We start from the raw sequence: 17,479 nt of genomic DNA on the forward strand, positions 1-17,479 counted from the left end.
GTGTTGCACTGTCTGAAACTCAGAACAAGAGGCTGGGGCTGCATTATTTGAAATGTATGGTATTTTTTTTTTAACAAGTATGCAGATTTGTACCCTATAAACAAAGTAACAGTGACTGTTTAGGATGATTTATTTCTAGATTGAATGCTTCTGATTTTCCTCAGTACCTGAGGAAACTGGATTGCTATGTTGGTTGGATTTGAATGCCTAAGTTCCTCAAGTACTGTTAAGAAACCAAAACAGGTTGATTGTCTGCAGTGTCCTTTATCTCTTAGCTATTCTTTGTGGTCTTGTATTTTCTGTGTTAGTGTTACCTTTTGGGTATTTTTCTGAATTTCAGAGGTATGTTTTCTTCAAAACTCCTAAAGAAGTTAAGCCTCCCGAGGATCTCCAGGACCTTGGTGTTCGATTCTTACAGCCATTTGTGAATCTGTTATCCAAAGGAACGTACTGGTGGATGAATACATTCATCAAGACTGCCCATAAAAAACCAATAGACTTGAAAACCATAGGCAAGCTTCCCATTGCTATGAGAGCTCTGACCAATTACATTCGCCTTAATGAGGCCTTTGAAGCACAGAAGGTATGCAAAGCGTGGAATTATGTCTGCTTACTCAGTGCTTGTGCTTTCCGTTACTTTTTATGCTATAAGCATGATATACAATTATATAAACAGACATTATGCAAATGAAGTATCCATTAGCGTACCTTTACATATATGAAGAGATCAAATACTCAGTGGTACCTCGTACAAATAATGAAATTACTCTACCCAAACATTCATGTCAAACACATTACTGGTTTAACACGTGTAAAATCCATATGGCTTTTATTTTGATGTGCAAAGTAATTACAAACTGTATTCACTGAACACCATTATTGTTCTTCCTAATAAGACCCTGCAATCATTCAGTTACGGAGTCAATTTTAATGAGGCCTCACAGGACTATTTTTTTCCATGTTATTTCAGTTACAGTTCATCTGTAGGAGATTCGTCAGCTCAAATTCTGTTTGACTGCGTGGTGGGAGCTGTGTTTTTTCAGGATTTTAAGACAAGTCTTTTGCATCCTTCTAAAAAGCATGTACGTTTCCAGTCTCTATGTTCACAGGAAAACAAAACCTGTCAGTTCCCTCCCTCTTTTTTTTCTTTCTCCCCCAGCAAGCCACAAACACCAACCACACTTATTTGATCCTTATTAAAGGCTGGAAAGAAATCATGGTTGTTTTGTGAAGCAGAGGAGAGTAGAAATTACTTTTTTGTTCTGACTTTATAAAAATAAGTGAAACAATGGTTGTCATTCCTGTGCTTGTTTAGCGCAAAGTTTGCACAACTGGTTGTCAATGAATTAAAGCAGGGATAAAAATACCAATCATTTATCATATCTGAGGTTGATGTATGACATAATCCTTACTGATATTTTTATTATTATTATTATTATTATTCTGAACAGAACAGAAGGTCGTCATCTCCACAAGGATCCAGATCAATTTGGCGTGCTCTCTGCTGTGCTTTTGGAAGACCCTTACTTCTCAGTAGCACGTTCCGTATTCTGGCTGACTTGCTTGGATTTGCTGGTCCGCTCTGCATCTCTGGGATTGTTCACAATGTTGGAAAAGGAAATAACACCATCCGCCCACAGGTACTGTCAAAATGTCATAAAAATAGAAGAGTCAAAAAAGTAATGCTATGACTACGTATTATTTGGCCTCAGTAAAGGAAGCAACTCGGTGATGTATTTGTGAGTGCTAGAAATGACAGTATGTATGTATTGCCTGTTATCCACTTCTATACCTTGATGGGGAACAGAATATGTTACCCACGCATCTAGTCAGGCTTGCATTCTGGAAAATAACTTCATTCAAGATAATGAAGTGGATCCAGAATCCCACTAGTGTCATAAGGGTTTTACGTACAGTCTTGAGTAGAGATTGAATCAAGCACATTACTGAGTGCTTTTTGGAAAGGAGAAAGTGTGTTTTTAAAAAGGCTTGGCTTTTCATTTCCAAAAACAAGCACTGTCTAAGAGGATTAAAGCAGATCTTTGTCATCACAGTAAAATGCCAAGTAATTTAACTGTGACAAAGAATTCCCACTAGTGTCTTTGGGGAGGTTTGTTTTGAAAGATCAACTGAAGCATTTTTAAAGGATGCTACTTAAATGAATATTTCCTAACAAGAAACATACATGCTTCCTAATTAACTTTAAAAAAATAATAATAAAAAAAAAAAAAAACCCAGAAAGCAGATGACTGGGGAACCATCTTCTCAATTGTAAGGTGTGGTCACTCAGGATGAATTTCTATGAGAAAGACCAATTTATTTCTGCAGCTTATAGACCCATTCACTCAAGTACACTTTGGATTAGGTCCACTGTAAATACTGAAATACATCGGACGCATTGCAGAAAATTTGACAAAGGACCAGGCTAAAATTAGTTGTTTATCCATTTTACAGTCCTTATCCTAATATTTGGAAACTTTAATAGAGCAAGTAGATTCAATGGAAACCAGTTAAAGCAGGAAATGAAAAAATTAAGGCTATAGGGCTATGTTGCAGCAAAGTACTGTGGAAGCTTTTGAGCTCTGCTTCTTGATAATTTGGAGTGGCGTTTCAGCAGAAATTATACTGAATCACAATTTATGGATTATCCTATTTAATTTTCCTATTAAGCTGTCAGCTAGTGCTTCTCTGTGAAGAAAGCTCAGTTCTGGTCCGGATAGGCCATTCAACAGAGCCTCATCCAGCCTTGCCAGCCTCACTGTGTCTAGCTAAGTGGTAGCCTTGTCGTTGTCGTCATTTACGCCATTTGGGATCACCTATCAGCAAAATTCATTGGCGGTGATATGAGTGACTGGTAAGGGTGTATTTTACCTTCGCTAAAAGCTCTTCAAGAGGCTTGTCCTTCTGTTTCGACCTGGTTTGTACACACTGGTTTTCTGTTAAGAGGCTAATTACATTTGCAAGTTGCTTTTCCTGGATTAGATTAAGTATCTTTCTAAAATGTGTTCAAATCATCTGTAAACAGATGGAGGTGTTGAGGAGAACTCCCACGTGTATGCACACACCTAGCCAACTGGGTCTACTTTGGAAAAAATATACCAGCTCTACTGCTAGGAACATTATATTTTTACTTGTAATGACTCATAAAAAGGAGAACCATGCCTTATTGTTTGTTCCTGAGAGGTGTGAGAAAGAAGCCTCTAAAACACTGAAGGCAAAGATGAGTTGGGGGAAAACATTGTTTGTGTCTGATGTGCTGCTGAGTTTGAAAACACTGGAAGAATTGCCATACAGTGGGACAGAAACAACACGCAAAGCAAGCTGTGAGGACAGCAGTGTCTTTTACCCGTTCATTAAAGTGACATTTCTTCACTTTAAATAGGTTAGCTTGAGATGTTGTGGTGAATTAACTGTATCTTTCAAACTGCAATTCTGTTTGTGAAATTGAAGGCCAAGAGATAAATCCCAAGATACAGTATTTGCTCTGTTCTTCAGGCTCTTTGTGACAGATACAAACTACCAGGGAGCTGGAACTCTGAGGTCACGTGGGTGTCAGGCAGTATTAGCTGCTTTAGTTAGTGCTGCGGTTAGTCAGAGAACAACAGTGTCTTAAGTTCTGTCACGCTCTTCATGTTTATTTATAACTCTAGTATCAATATTTATGACCACCCCGGAACATTCTTTTGACATGAATTTCTCTGAGTGTTAATCATTTCACATCGAGGAAGAGACTGACAGAATGATAACCTTTATATTTTTGCTGGTAGCATCTTCCACATTGCAATGTTAGGATTAGCAGTTCCAGTATTAGGAATATCTGCTGACATAACACATTCAAATGGTACACCAAACCTAGAGACTCATTATTTTAAAAGCTCTAGAAGTCATAGGTCCCAGTGTAGCAAAAGGCCCAGTACTGACATTTAAGACTGTGTGAGTCTCGGGTCTTTAAGAATTTAAATAGTGGCCTTTTGCTCAGCCTTTTACTGGTTAGAGCCTACTGACACTTAAAAGTGGTATTATCCTGAGGTCGTCAGGGAGGTGGAACACTGAATGTCCCCAAAACCATTTCTGAAAATAAAATATCTAATTATTTCCATCAACTTATCAAGGTTATTTGCTTTATAGGGGAAAGGTTCAGCAGACACCTAATTATTTCCTTAAGTTTCTTGCAGGCTGACAAGTGTACTTAGATAACTATTGTAGTTAAAACACATAGATGCTCAGTAACTCTGTAAACCATAATGGCCTAATAATGCATCTGAGACTTGGCAAACGTCTTGGTGCTTTCACCACGTATGTGTGTGATGTTTATGTATGTATTTTATATTTTCAAGTCCTCCTTGCAAGTGAGTACCTTAAGAAAAACAAGAATATTCATCTTATTTTTCCTTCTTGTTTATCTATTATATAATGTTTTGATGTGAATCAACACTGCACCAAAATCTCATTGCTAGAAGAGCATGATTTGTGTAAAAAAAAAAAAAAAAAAAAAGTGTAAAAAATTATATTCTTTTACATACAGTAAGAAGTGGTATTAGGTGCAGTGATTAGCAGTACTAGCCAGATGTATATGTAGGACAGCACTGAAATTGTTCTGTTTCTATTACTGCCTTTGATATAATAAAGCACAATCTGTAACCTTCATGGTTCGTGATTGTGATAATGCTCTAGCTTTTCTCTTTGCTGTCATGTTAGTATCTTTGACGATCGTGATCTCCCAGTGTTAGACCCATATGTTGTTCTAGCTTTGCCTTCATAAGAAGTTTTTTGTAGTTTTTCATGTTAGAAATGTATCACTTTTTCCTGGATGACACTGTATTGAAATAAAAAGAAATCCCAGTGAAGAACTGCTAAAATAATAGCTGACTTGAGAAAGGGTAACATAAAGGGGAGATTCTCACTGTTGCAAGTTTAGAAGATGTCTGAAGTGAGAAGTGAAAACATCACAAATGTAAATGATCCTGGATTTCCCTGAATGTGCTTTTTGTTTTCTTTGTTGTCTTTTTTTTTTTTTTTCCCCTGCAAAACACCAAGTTTTGCAGTTACAGTGCTTCGAATTTTGCTTTGTATTGGAGTGTATATACACTGCATGGGAAACAACAGGTGACTCGTAAACACTGGGGCAGTTCTTCCACCTCACATGTGCCTAATACTTTATGCTTATTAGCATAAATTTTAGAGTCTGAAAGATCAATTGGATGCATCTAACTGGCCATGGACTTGACCATTTTGTGACTTTTTTTTCTTTTCCTCTGTCAAGGCCTTACAGGTGGCATGGGAGAAGACTTGATTGTACTTCTAATTTTCCACACCTGTGGTACATTTTCTAAAGCTTCTAGGCTAAGTGTAGAGCCTTGCATTTTCCTTCTTATTCTTCAGAGTTACAGCAAGAATAAATTTACAGTCTTGCAAGGGTGAAAGGCAGGTTGACTTGATTTGAAAAGCTGAACATTTAAAGACTAAATAATCTGAAAGAGAGACTTGTGGTATATAATGCTGGTTTAACCAATTTGAATAACTATGGAAGGTATATAATGCTGGTTTAACTGATTTGAATAACTATGGAATAAGTAATACTTTAGGGCTGAAAATCTCTTCAAGGTACAAGTAACTAAAACTGTAGCTAAATGTCTCTATCTGAACATGTTTGCTGACATGTATGTAACTGTTCAGAGTTTTGTACTTGATACAGGCTTAAAGAAACAAGTATGCCCAGTGCTTGCTTGCGTTCTGTTGATTTGACTTTGAAGACTCCATATGCTTGAAAATATATTCAGAGGGCTTCTCTGAGGGTTAATTCTATTTAGTTCAGTGGCCCCATGGACTGCAGAAATGTTTATGTACATCGAATCTGGTTGTAGTTGAAGTACCTAGCTGAATTGGAAAATGTTATTGTCTGACAATCTGCCTTTGAGAGCAAGAAGTAAGTTGTTGAATCATATAGGTTTTATTCTCTGTTTTCAAAGAATGAAACTCAGCACTTGTGTCACAGGTGGAAATTTTCGATGTTCTTTTAAGTTCTTGCACTGTATACTTACATGAAAGTAGTATATGGAAATAAGGAATGTTTGCATGAGCAAAGTTTTACAGGAATGGAATCATAATGACTTGGTTTTCTTTGTGTCCAGCCTTGGTCTGAATTCCAGTAGCTTGTAAGAAATGCCAGATAAGTGGGAAAAGGGAGTAAACCTATGCAATGCATGCAAGTCCATCTGTGTTGCACAGCAGACAAAAGTCCTTCTACAGCTTCTTAGTTTGGCCAGTGTTTGAAGAATAGTCAAAGACCATAAATAAAAATCCTGAACAAGCTGCTGCAAACCAAAATGTGTTTAGTGCTTAGTTCCAGGAGTTGGAAGAATGTGCTTAGTTCCAGGAGTTGGAAGAATGTGCTTAGTTCCAGGAGTTGGAAGAATGTGGTTTTTTGGCAAGTTGTGAAGGTCATATTAGTGTTCAGTAACCTGAGGTGCTTAAAATAAGGAGACTTATTTCTCCAAAAGGGTGTTAACTAGTCCTTTCTGACAATGGGCAGTGTGCATCTTTAGCAAATGACCATGTGGAATTACTCAAAGCTTCCTAGAGTTTTGGAAGGATATCAGAAATCCTATAAAAGTTACTCTGCATTTAAATAAAACTGAGTTGGCACATTATGACTGTTTCCTTGAAAAGATAAACTGTGAGGTTTCAAATAAAGTTGGGAGCACCTTCAAAGTAAAAAACTGTGGTTATATCTGCTTATTAATTATGCAAAACTGGTAATTAAATAACCATTACACCTGATTTCTAATTTTCTTTTTTTTTTATAGACTAAAATTATTGGTGTTTTCTTTATTTCATCTCAAGAGTTCCTGTCCAATGCTTATGTTTTGGCTGTACTGTTGTTTTTTGCCCTTCTATTGCAAAGGACGTTTCTCCAAGCATCGTACTATGTTGCTATTGAAACAGGAATCAACTTGAGAGGCGCAATACAGGTAGTCAATATATTATTAATCAACTTTCATACAATCATACATGTATTTGTAAACACAAGTTATAATTGTAGTCGTTAAAATCTGAAACACTTCACTCCTGAAGTATTGAATGTAACTGTTGCCATTAAAGACTGTTAACCTAGGCCTGCATTCTCTTTCCTCTGCATCTTATTTGATTATTTTATCTAAACGTTTGTTTGTAATATCTAATTCTGTGTTTCTTACCTTTGAGTATAAATTTGCTGGCAGTAAAACTGAATGTGTCTTTTGAAAAAAGTTAAATCGTGAACTATACCTCACTCATCTCCAAGGGATGTTTTTGTAACATCCCATGCAGATAATACAGCTTTAAAATGTCTTGTAAATATACTTTGGACAAAAAAATAGGTTGTATTCTCAATGCATGGAGTAGTGTCTTATTCCACAGGTCATGCCACAAAATCTACCCGTTATTGCAGAGTCTTTAATGACTGAACATAAGTAAGATTGATAAAATGGAGTCCATAATCATTGTTTAACTGTGAACAGCAGATCAAAGTTTTATGTAGTGTACAAAGATCTGTGCCTGGAAATGAGAGAATTAGGTGTAAGATTACAAGGGGGTATTGCCAAGGGCACTGGCTGAAACGTACCCTCTGACAGCTTGAAAGCCAGCCTTATAAGTTAACGCTATTTATCCGCTGAACTACATAGATCCTGTGAGAGTCTGTGTGATAGATGGATGCTTTCAATAGCAGCGTAATTGTTTAATTCTCTTTTGATCTTACACTTGGAAGCACTTCTCGGCTGCCAGACTTCTGGATTCCATCTGTTGGTTTTCCCTCACTAGAACGAAGTAGAAAATTCCTAAAGAAATAAAAATTTGACCCAAAACATATGTGAAAAAAATTGCATGTCTTGTACCAAGCAGAAGAGCTGCGACTAACTCAGAAGTGTATGGACCACAGCAAGGGTAAAAGAGGAATTGTTGGAAAATAGTGCTATATTCATTTAGTTTAAGAAAAGCTTTGTTTTCTGCACTGGATATTACACATAGGTCCAGATAACGCCAGCAGTCAGACCATTCAAATCGGAAAATTTCTAGCTATCACTCCAAGCAGCAGAATTAGTGTTAATGGTAGTCTCTGTGCCAGTATCTTCATAAATTTTTTTTCTTAAATTTTTCAATTTTCTTTACATCTTTTATCTCTTTTCCTCTCCTGTGTAAACCCGTGCCTGTCCCATGTGCCCTATGTGACTATGTTTCATGATGGACAGTTGGCATTTGATGTGAAGGCACTTACAGAATCAAGGTGCCTCTTGTCAGCTAAGTCTCATAACTGCAAAGCATCACTGTGTAACCTTTTACCAAACCAGCTAGTAAAATTAAACTTCCATTGATGCATAAAAGCTATTTTTTTACATGGTGCCTGATTCTGCACAGAGGCAACTACTTAATTCAGTACAGAATCGAACCTTTTACATTAGTTGTCTGTGAATTAAACTTTGTAATGGGACTGGGTGGTCTAGCCAAAATGTAGCAATATTCTCAGCCAGGAACATGGGTCTGAGGTCGGATGGGACCTGCATCAATTGCCAGAGAAAAATAACAGGGAATATAATATACTGAATGTAATGAATATATTTTTTATTTTTACTCGTTACAGCCAGGGCACTCTGCGGAGAAGCTGGAGGTATAAATCATAGTTGCTAATGTGGTTCTTGGCCAGTAAAGGTTTTATTCTCTTACCGATCCACAGGGATGCAAAAGGGGAGTACTTAGATAATCATTATGGGCCTAATTGCACTGTGCTTTTCGTAGATCAATGGTAAGACAGTAGCTTAAAATTTTTCATCATAAAGGCCAAACTTTAAGCTCTTCGTTCAAGTTACTGGGAATGTTGGTTTCCCTCAAGCATGCTGGACTGTGCTTTAGATGAAGCTAGAACTCTTATTTTATTTCTGTATACTAACAGCTTTTGATCTCTCTTCCAGACAAAAATATACAATAAAATTATGCAGCTTTCAACTTCTAACATGTCTATGGGGGAGATGACAGCAGGCCAAATCTGTAATCTGGTTGCCATAGACACCAATCAGCTGATGTGGTTCTTTTTCCTCTGCCCTAACCTTTGGGCTATGCCAGTACAGGTAAGGAGATTGAATGTGCTTTTGTTATTAACGTGTGCCAGTCTGTAGTGAGGTATTACTTAAGAATTTTATGGAAGCAGAGATAGTAAAGTTACAGAATAACTTGAAATGAGATGTCAAGCTATCTATTATGTACAATGTTTCTAGATGTTGATTTCACATCTGTGACAGGACTCTAGGTCTTTAGGATTGTATTAGAATCTTGACTGCTGCCAAACATGCTTTGCATTTGTAATAAGAATTTATAGGGTGCAGCAGGTTGTGTTATTCCAGTGCATTCATTTATTACATCAGGGGAGTTAACTGAAATGTATTGTGATCATTTGTCTTGTGAACCCCAGCAGAAGCAAGCAAAGTAGCAGTTTATTCAAATATATGATCACTTAGTGATCAAATATATGATCCTTTGGTCATCCCTTAAAACTACTGCGGCCTCATGGATGGCAAATTCTAGCGTACAAAATTCCACAAGTTCATTTGTTACATGATATGATTCTGCTACTTTATCCTCTCTGATGTATTTGGTCTCCTGTCTCTAAATGCCACTCTCATCCCTTCAGTCTCTTTTCCCACATGCATGACACGGAGCAGATCACTGTTCTGAGTCACACTCAATTGCCTGGTGACTCCATATTCCATGTCTTGTGTAATGCCCAAGGACATACAGCTGTATCTTACCAGAACTCTAAGATGAGGAAAGCAGAGTCCCATTTCAGAGCATGCTTTCAGGACTGACTTAAATTAATCTTAACCCTTACTTCCCTTACTGAAACAGGAGTTCATGTGCAAAGTCCAACATGGAAGCACAGAATTTGTACCTCCTTCATTGTTCCTGCTCAATACAATGTGCATTGTGTCACATGAGCTGGCAGAGCTACTGAAAAACTCATCCGACCAAAACTAGTCTTTTTTCAGTGTGGTGGTACTCCTCTGAGTGTGTGAAGTGGTGATCAGACTTCATGGCCATGTGATTAAATTTGTCAGTAAGAGGGTAGAGCAGACACAGTAGGAGGTCAGAGCAATCTCGGTACAACCTTGGATCGTTTTTTCAGGTTCACACTTACTGAAACAGTGGAAAAGTGCAAAATACTTAGTTAGGAAGAGCCTGTACTTAAAACCATAGAAACCTCCTGCACTTCCATGTAGGAATTTCCTGAGAAAAGTGACAGTAAAGCACATAGCTTCATCTGGTGTTAATACACTACCCCACAATTCTTTCTGCTTTCTTCCAGCTACTCTGTTTATTTTTGCTGAGGGTGCTTCAGTGCTAAAAGTCAATAGAAACAAAAGAGGCAGTGCAGTTCTGAGTTCACTCAGAATTTCAGAAAAGTGTCATTACTTTCAAAATCGTCATGAAAACTCCATTGTGTTCATGTCACAAAGGTGGGCTGGCTGCAGCACTATGCAGAGGCCCATTTGGCTGATGTGGAAGTCAGAAAGCTACAAGTAATCTACCTGGCAGTTTTACATTTTGAGTTGTCTGCCCTTGCCCAAAAATGAAATAATTTTTATGAGCCTGTATATGGGATTGCAACTGGCAGGTCATATTTCCAGCGAGTTTCTAACGTGGCTTTAGGAGTGTTGTTTGGGAGTTCCTGTGTCCATCAACATGTGATACTAGTGATTTTCTTCTGTAAGATGAGGAGCACATTGGAATATTACATTGACAAGTTGGGGATGGGGAAGAAAAGCCAGCTGTTCAGGTGATTATATAAATTATATGAATGTCCTTCAAAGAGTAAGATGCTAGACTGCTGGCCATCGAGATCTGGATTCTTTTCTGATAATAACGATATGTAGTAGAATTGAGTGGATCTTACAGTTGTTCCTGTCAAAACCAAGAGGTTTTGGTCAAGCTGCTGCAGATCCGAAGAGCAGGTTCTGCTTTGTGATGGTCTTAAAATAATCTGATTGCATGGTAAACCAGATTAACTTCCAAACCTGGAAAAAATCCCGGGTTTAACTGTTTTCCCTGGATTTGTTATTTTCCTCACTGAGGAAAATACGGGGGAGGGCGGTGCAGGTTCTTCGTTATCAGTGACAGTGAGTTCTTGAATGCATCTGTGTCCTCTTGTGTAGTCTCAGTCTTCGGGGAGTATTTGTTCTCTGGAAAACCATTTGGTGTCCTCTTGAAAAACTCTGGAAGTTTTCACACTTCTGCTATGTGTTTGAAACCTGATATATTACCATATGTCTTCTGGTACCTCTGTGGTAGTGAGGGTCAGATTGCTTCTGAGACTGCAGTAGGATGTGGAGAAAGAAGAAATCTGTCTGAATCTCTGGGAAAACTCTTGCTAACTCCAATGAGAGTTGTGTAAAACATCTAATCAGGATAGTGAGCACATTAAGGTGTAAACAACCAGCAGCTTACTAACTGATGACTTCTTTTAACTGTGCCTTCATGCCTAGGGTTTGCATTTACTGTACATATGTGAGCTGTATATAACTATACCTGTTAAAATATTAAGACTTAGCGTGAATGTAGTCGTATTTGTACAGGTCATAGTGTGACTGCATTCATCTAATATAAATGCACTTGTCTCTTTTTTTGTGTAGGAGTAACTACATTGGAGTATAGACTAGTTTTCCCGATCTACTCTGGAGACACTTGTATGCCAGTTAAAAACATTTTACTTTATAGAATTAAAAAAGGGTAATGGATACAGCAGTTATCATCAGGAATTTTTCAGGAAGAAATTTGACATTTTTTAGCATCAGGAAGGTTTCCCTGGAATTGGGGGGGAAGAGGTACTGGGAACCTGCATTTTCACCAAAGAGAACGCAGCTATAAGGAAAATAAACTGATGTGAAATATCATATTGCATATGGTTATGGGTTGGCACTTTGTTTAGTAGTAATTTGTTTATCAGGGTATTTTTTGTCCATTTACTAGAAGTACCCTGCAGTAAGTCAGTGGTTGTGTTCTGTTAAAATGATATTGCTGAAAGAGCTATGAGGCATTAAGAGGGATCCACCTCTTTAATGATTACTTTTAGGATCCACTTATCCCCTAGGCTTCATCTCCATTGTAAGTCCGTTAATAAAACAGTCAATATAAGAGGTACCAGTTTCACGTACGCTTTTTGTAAGACCACTGTAAGGCAGCTCAGCATAGAGAGCACTGTAGGGCAACTGAGAACTAAGCCAACGTCATTGCATATTCTGTAACAACACTTTACTCTAATGTGCCAGAAGTCATGGACTCATAAAGATTTCCTGACAAGTGTTCTGAAAATACGGTTATATTTGCATTAAAATTCACCCTGTGGTGCTCCATAGCAGATGAGGACATTCAGTGTCAAAGCCTGCGCCTGTTTTGTGATGGGTGCATGCATTGCAATCAAGGAGTCATATTGGTCAAAAGTTTCTTCAAAACATGTTTCCACAACGTTCACTCAATACCTTGTTTTATGAGGCAGTGAAAGCAATTACTGGATGCTCAAGCGATGGCTATTAAAAAGTTGCACAAGCTTAATTTTTATTTAAAACGGGGTTTAAATTGTTTTGCAGCTCTTAACCAGACAATTAGCATTTCAGCATCTGCTGTGGATTTTGTAATAGCCATTCATAACTAGTTAGGTTTTCTATACAGTCCAGATAATCCGAGCCCCATCTTTGCTCTGGCTGGAGTCAATAGGAGCTTTATCGTTGCCTTAAGTTACTGTTGAAGGCCATTGAAATCCATGAAAAGAGGCCTGGGGATGCCCATCAGTTGAAAGATGCCCCCAGTAGTTTTGGCTCAAACCCTGGGAGCCAAATGAGGCCCTGTAAAGGTTTTTCCCCCGCCTTCATTTTGTGAAGACCCTTGTTTGATTTCATTGTCATTATTTAAAAAATCCTGTATTCTCATATCTCTGATTCATTGGCAGGGATAGTTTACAGTTGTAATGAAAGGACATTTTGTTTCTTTCAAAACTGGCCACAAAGCAGTTTCTGGCTGACAGTATTTGCTATCTTCAATAAATAATCAAGACAAAATAACCAGAGCTATTGGTGAGCTTCTTGCTCATGTTATATATCTCTGGCAGGTAAGAGCTTTTGGATTTTGATGAAAGGGAAGCAACGTGTTTCATTACACAGGCTTTTAAAAATATGATCGTTACCTTCTCAGAAATATTAATGAAAGCCTTCCCATCTGCCAGACACTGTCCTCCAGCAGCTCCGGTATTGTCTACGTACTGTTTATTCTTGACGATGTAGTGTGTGGTATGATAAATATAGAATTACTCGCAACATTGCTTACAGATTTCAGCACTTTTCAGATACAAGTATTCGTTTTGCTGTGCCACACACAAGTGCATTTTAAAAGTTTGCCCTTATCACAATATAAAGATGAAAATGGGATCATTTTTCGCTTGTTGAAAACATAGAATTTTTATTGCAAAGACTGACCCTTTCAATAGCTGGGGGTTGTGCGCATGTGTGTTTGGAAAAGCAGCTGTGAGCTAGCGATTCCCTTGGGATCCAGTAGCTGGAATAGCTAATAGCTTTCCCTTTGCCTGTGTGAAAAGCTGAGGCTCTGTTTCTAGAACCGGCCAGTCCCATCATGTCCTTGACAATCAACCAGTAGTGGGGGAAAGCAGTAAAGCAGGGAGTCAGTGTCCCACATTGACTTGGTATTTTTGAACATCTCCTAACTGTCCACTGTTCAATGCTTTCCTGCATTTCTGGTGCCTAGATTTTCTGCCCATGAAGAAGCAGTTGGGAATGAGTATCTTGATCTGTGAGGACCAAGACCGTTTCATGTTTTGGAGGGGAGTTCTGCCAAGGCTTTGTGACAGAGGCCTTGTGTGTTTTGTTTGGCTTCGTACGCTCATGAATTTCCTGACCTCAGGTGGAAGTAGATAGTGCACTTAACCGTCACTAAAAGATCTTTAATTTACAATTTAACCTTTGCCCTTACTAGATCTGTGGTGTATATACAATAGGACTTTACCACATGTTTCCTAGGTAAATACTATGACTTATTTTGAGTCACATTTTAGTTCTTCTGCAGAGATGCATAAAATGATTGTTCAGAAAAAAAATTATGTTTTCGCTCTGTGCCTTAAATTCATGAAAACGGGAAGATGGAAATGTGGAAACTAGGGATTCATGGAAACACGCAATTCCCATAAATACGTGTGGAAATCGATGTGTGTGTGACTGCTGAGCCATAAAATGATGGAAGATAATTGTGAGGGTTATGAGAGTATGCGAGTATAGCAAGAATAGTAGATAATGCTTTAAGGAAATCTCCTTTTTTTTTTTTTTTTTTAACTAAGGGAAATTATGTAGGAAATGAACTTTCTGTCACTATGTCTTGAATGATTTATGAGCTTATACTGATAAAAATGTAGTGTCAATGCCCCAGATTGTTCAGGAGCCAGTCATTAGATTAGTGGTAATTAATATTGGTAGCTTGTGTATCTCTTCTGCATTTATTGAGCTGCTTACAATATCCCTTTCCATCCAGACTGTGGCTTTCTCTCTAGATTCTCATTTATCCAAAGACAAACCTTTGGTTTTTAAGCTGTTTCTCTAACCATTTTTTAACAGTCATTGCCAGTCTGGTACTGTGGATCCTTCAAACACTTCCTTGCAAGTTTATGTTAAGAGTTTATTTGAAGTGGAAGATCTTAGTGGTATGAATATGATGATCTTTTTTTTAAAATTTACTGGTCAGGCATAATGTCATGTTAACGTTGGCAAGATCAGTTTTATTTTTAATAAAGTTTCATATTAGTTTCTATAGTAAGCAAAGAAACATTTCTTCTTTGTGGAAGTCCCAGTGTTGTAGGCTAGTGACTTCTGATTAAACTGGGAGATTTAATTACTTTCCTGGTGTAAAAATGCTTAAATGTCAATGGAAAAAAAAACAAACGTGTATGTCAAAGGAAATGCATGCTGTGTAATCTGGCCAATGGAGAATCACAGAAATATAGAATGGTTTGGGTTGGAAGGGGCCTTAAAGATCCTCTAATTCCAACCCCCTGCCATATTTAATAGTGACTCTAAAGAGAAGATGTCACAGTCCAAATTGAAAGTATTTTAAAATAACTTTTGTTTAAAGATATTTTTATAAATGTATTTATTTTTAAATAGTTATTTTAAGTAGCTTTGAGAAATATATTAGAGAAGATACACAAATCTGTACAACCTTCTACTGTTCCTAATGGGGAATCCATGAGAGGGAAACACGCAGAGGGCACAAGTTGGGAGGAACGCTGCGTTGGGTGTATTGGGTCCTCTGACAGAATATCCTGACCACTCATGCCCCACTGTGCCCGTGATGCAGAACGTGTGACGTCTGGGGGCAGGGTTAGCTGCACCAGCAGTTGGCTTTGAATGTGCTGTCCCTGTGTGACCCTGCGACTGGTCTCTGTGGTGCATACCCAAAGCGAAGCCATCCCAAGCCTTCCCCTCACTTTTGTTTCTCCCAACAGATAATTGTAGGAGTTCTTCTGCTCTACTACCTTCTTGGAATCAGTGCCTTAATTGGAGCAGCAGTAATCATAGTCCTTGCACCTGTTCAGTACTTTGTAGCAACAAAACTCTCACAAGCCCAGAGAAGCACTTTGGTAAGTTTCTTCAAACTTGTACATGATACAGATATCACCTCGGGTAATTATGCATTGCTTGGTGTGTTGAATTATAAAGCTGACCATGGACATTGAGTAAGAACTGATTCTCAAACATTTTTTAATGTTCAAGAATGTGAGAACATGATAAGCATAATGAGTAAAGATACAGGGTTTGGAGTTTGTTTTTCAACAAGTATGTTTCCCTAAGAGCAAAAAAAAGCACTTAAAGGTCTTTCTAACTTGCAAATGTAAATGGTCAGTGATCATTGACTGAAATGGCTTTGTGCAGTCAGATGGTGCACAAATGGATGAATCATGCATGACAAGCTGTCCGAGGGAAAAGGAAGTAGGAATGCTGCATCCAAACTCAGACCCCCAGATATGTTATAGATGTGGAAATCTATCAGGCTGGTTTATTTAAATAACCACTGAGCAGTCCTAACTTCAACAGCATTCTCCTTAACTGGGGAGCTTAGAGGTCTGCGAAGTCACAAGCTGTTCCTTGATCCCCCACTTGGCTTGTCTATAATTTGAATCGCTTGCATCGCTGCTGAGAGAGTTTCTTTGGTTTATTGGAATTACTATGCCCAGCTGCTCTGAACCTTATCCCCACTTTCAGCGACTGATGTGCTGCCAAGGGAGCCATATGAACCTGTAATGGAGCCAGACAGATTGCAGAAATCTTCCACCACAAATCACGGGTGGTAATGAGTTATTTGTGTACCTTCCTGTCTGAAAAGTAATGCCTTCACATCTTTTTTGCTTGAGTTTTCACTTCTAAGGCCACCCCTCAGGAATCCCAGACCCTGCATGCAAGAGAGAAAGTCTGGAGAAAGGAAGACTTTCCCGTGGTCCGGGGGGATTGTGTTAGGGATCATTTAGGCACGCTTGGCACCCACAAATCCATGGGCCCTTATGGGATGCACCCCCGAGTGCTGAGGGAGCTGGCAGGTGTTACTGCCAAGCCACTCTCCATCACCTCTGAAAGGTCATGGAGAACAGGAAAGGTCCCCAAGGACTGGAGGAGCAAATGCCACTCCAGTCTTCAAAAAAGGGCATGAAGGAGGACCCAGGAAGTTACAGGCCAGTCAGCCTCTCCTCCATCCCCGGAAAGGTGATGGAATAGCTCATCCTGGAGGTCTTCTGTAAGCCTGAGGAGGAAAGGAAGGCTAGTAGTAGTAGTCAACATGGATTCACCAAGGGGAATTCACACCTGACCAGCCTGATAGCCTTCTACGATGGAGCAACTGGGTAGACAAGGGGACAGTGGTGCATGTTGTCTACCTTGACCTCAGCAAGGCTTTTGACACTGTCTCCCATAACACCCTTATAGCTCAGGCAGTGGGTTAGGTGAGCAGGCAGTGAGGTGGGCTGAGAACTGGCCGAATGGCAGAGCTCAGGGGCTGTGACCAGCAGCGCAGAGCCTGGCTGGAGGCCCGTGGCCAGCAGTGTTCCCCAGGGCCCAGCCCTGTTCAACTTACAAGTGACCTGGATGCAGGGACAGAGCGCACCCCCAGCAAGTTTAATAATGATACAGAACTGGGAGGAGTGGCTGGTTCCCCAGAGGCTGCACTGCCGTTCAGCCAGAGCTGGGCAGGCTGGAGAGCTGGCGGATGGGGATCTCATGGAGTTCAGCCAAGGCCAGTGTAGGGTCCTGCCTCTGGGGAGGGACAGCCCCAGGCACCAGCACAGGCTGAGCTGTCCTGCTGGGGGGCAGCAAGTGGGACCCTGGGGTGCATGAGGAGAAGCATGGCCAGCAGGTCGAAGGAGGCAATTCCTCCCCCTCTGCTCTGCGCTGGTGAGGCCACATCTGGG

The 17,479-nt window shown here is 39.3% G+C and overlaps 1 protein-coding gene across 6 annotated transcripts in view; it reads left to right on the plus strand.

The window, feature by feature from the left end:
• ABCC8 (ATP binding cassette subfamily C member 8) overlaps positions 1-17,479 on the plus strand; it is an 82,981-nt gene that overhangs the window by 11,924 nt on the left and 53,578 nt on the right. For all 6 annotated transcript variants that reach the window (XR_008748761.1, XM_055814005.1, XM_055814003.1 and 3 more), the window contains 5 exons: positions 341-583; positions 1,452-1,640; positions 6,807-6,971; positions 8,946-9,101; positions 15,527-15,661. Coding sequence is in view for 5 of the 6 variants with exons in the window: in XM_055814005.1 (XP_055669980.1) it covers positions 341-583; positions 1,452-1,640; positions 6,807-6,971; positions 8,946-9,101; positions 15,527-15,661 (888 nt within the window). In the remaining variant the exon portion in view is untranslated. The remainder of the gene's footprint in view (positions 1-340; positions 584-1,451; positions 1,641-6,806; positions 6,972-8,945; positions 9,102-15,526; positions 15,662-17,479) is intronic.

Source organism: Falco peregrinus, chromosome 9 (genome assembly GCF_023634155.1).
Source record: "Falco peregrinus isolate bFalPer1 chromosome 9, bFalPer1.pri, whole genome shotgun sequence".
Taxonomy (NCBI): domain Eukaryota; kingdom Metazoa; phylum Chordata; class Aves; order Falconiformes; family Falconidae; genus Falco; species Falco peregrinus.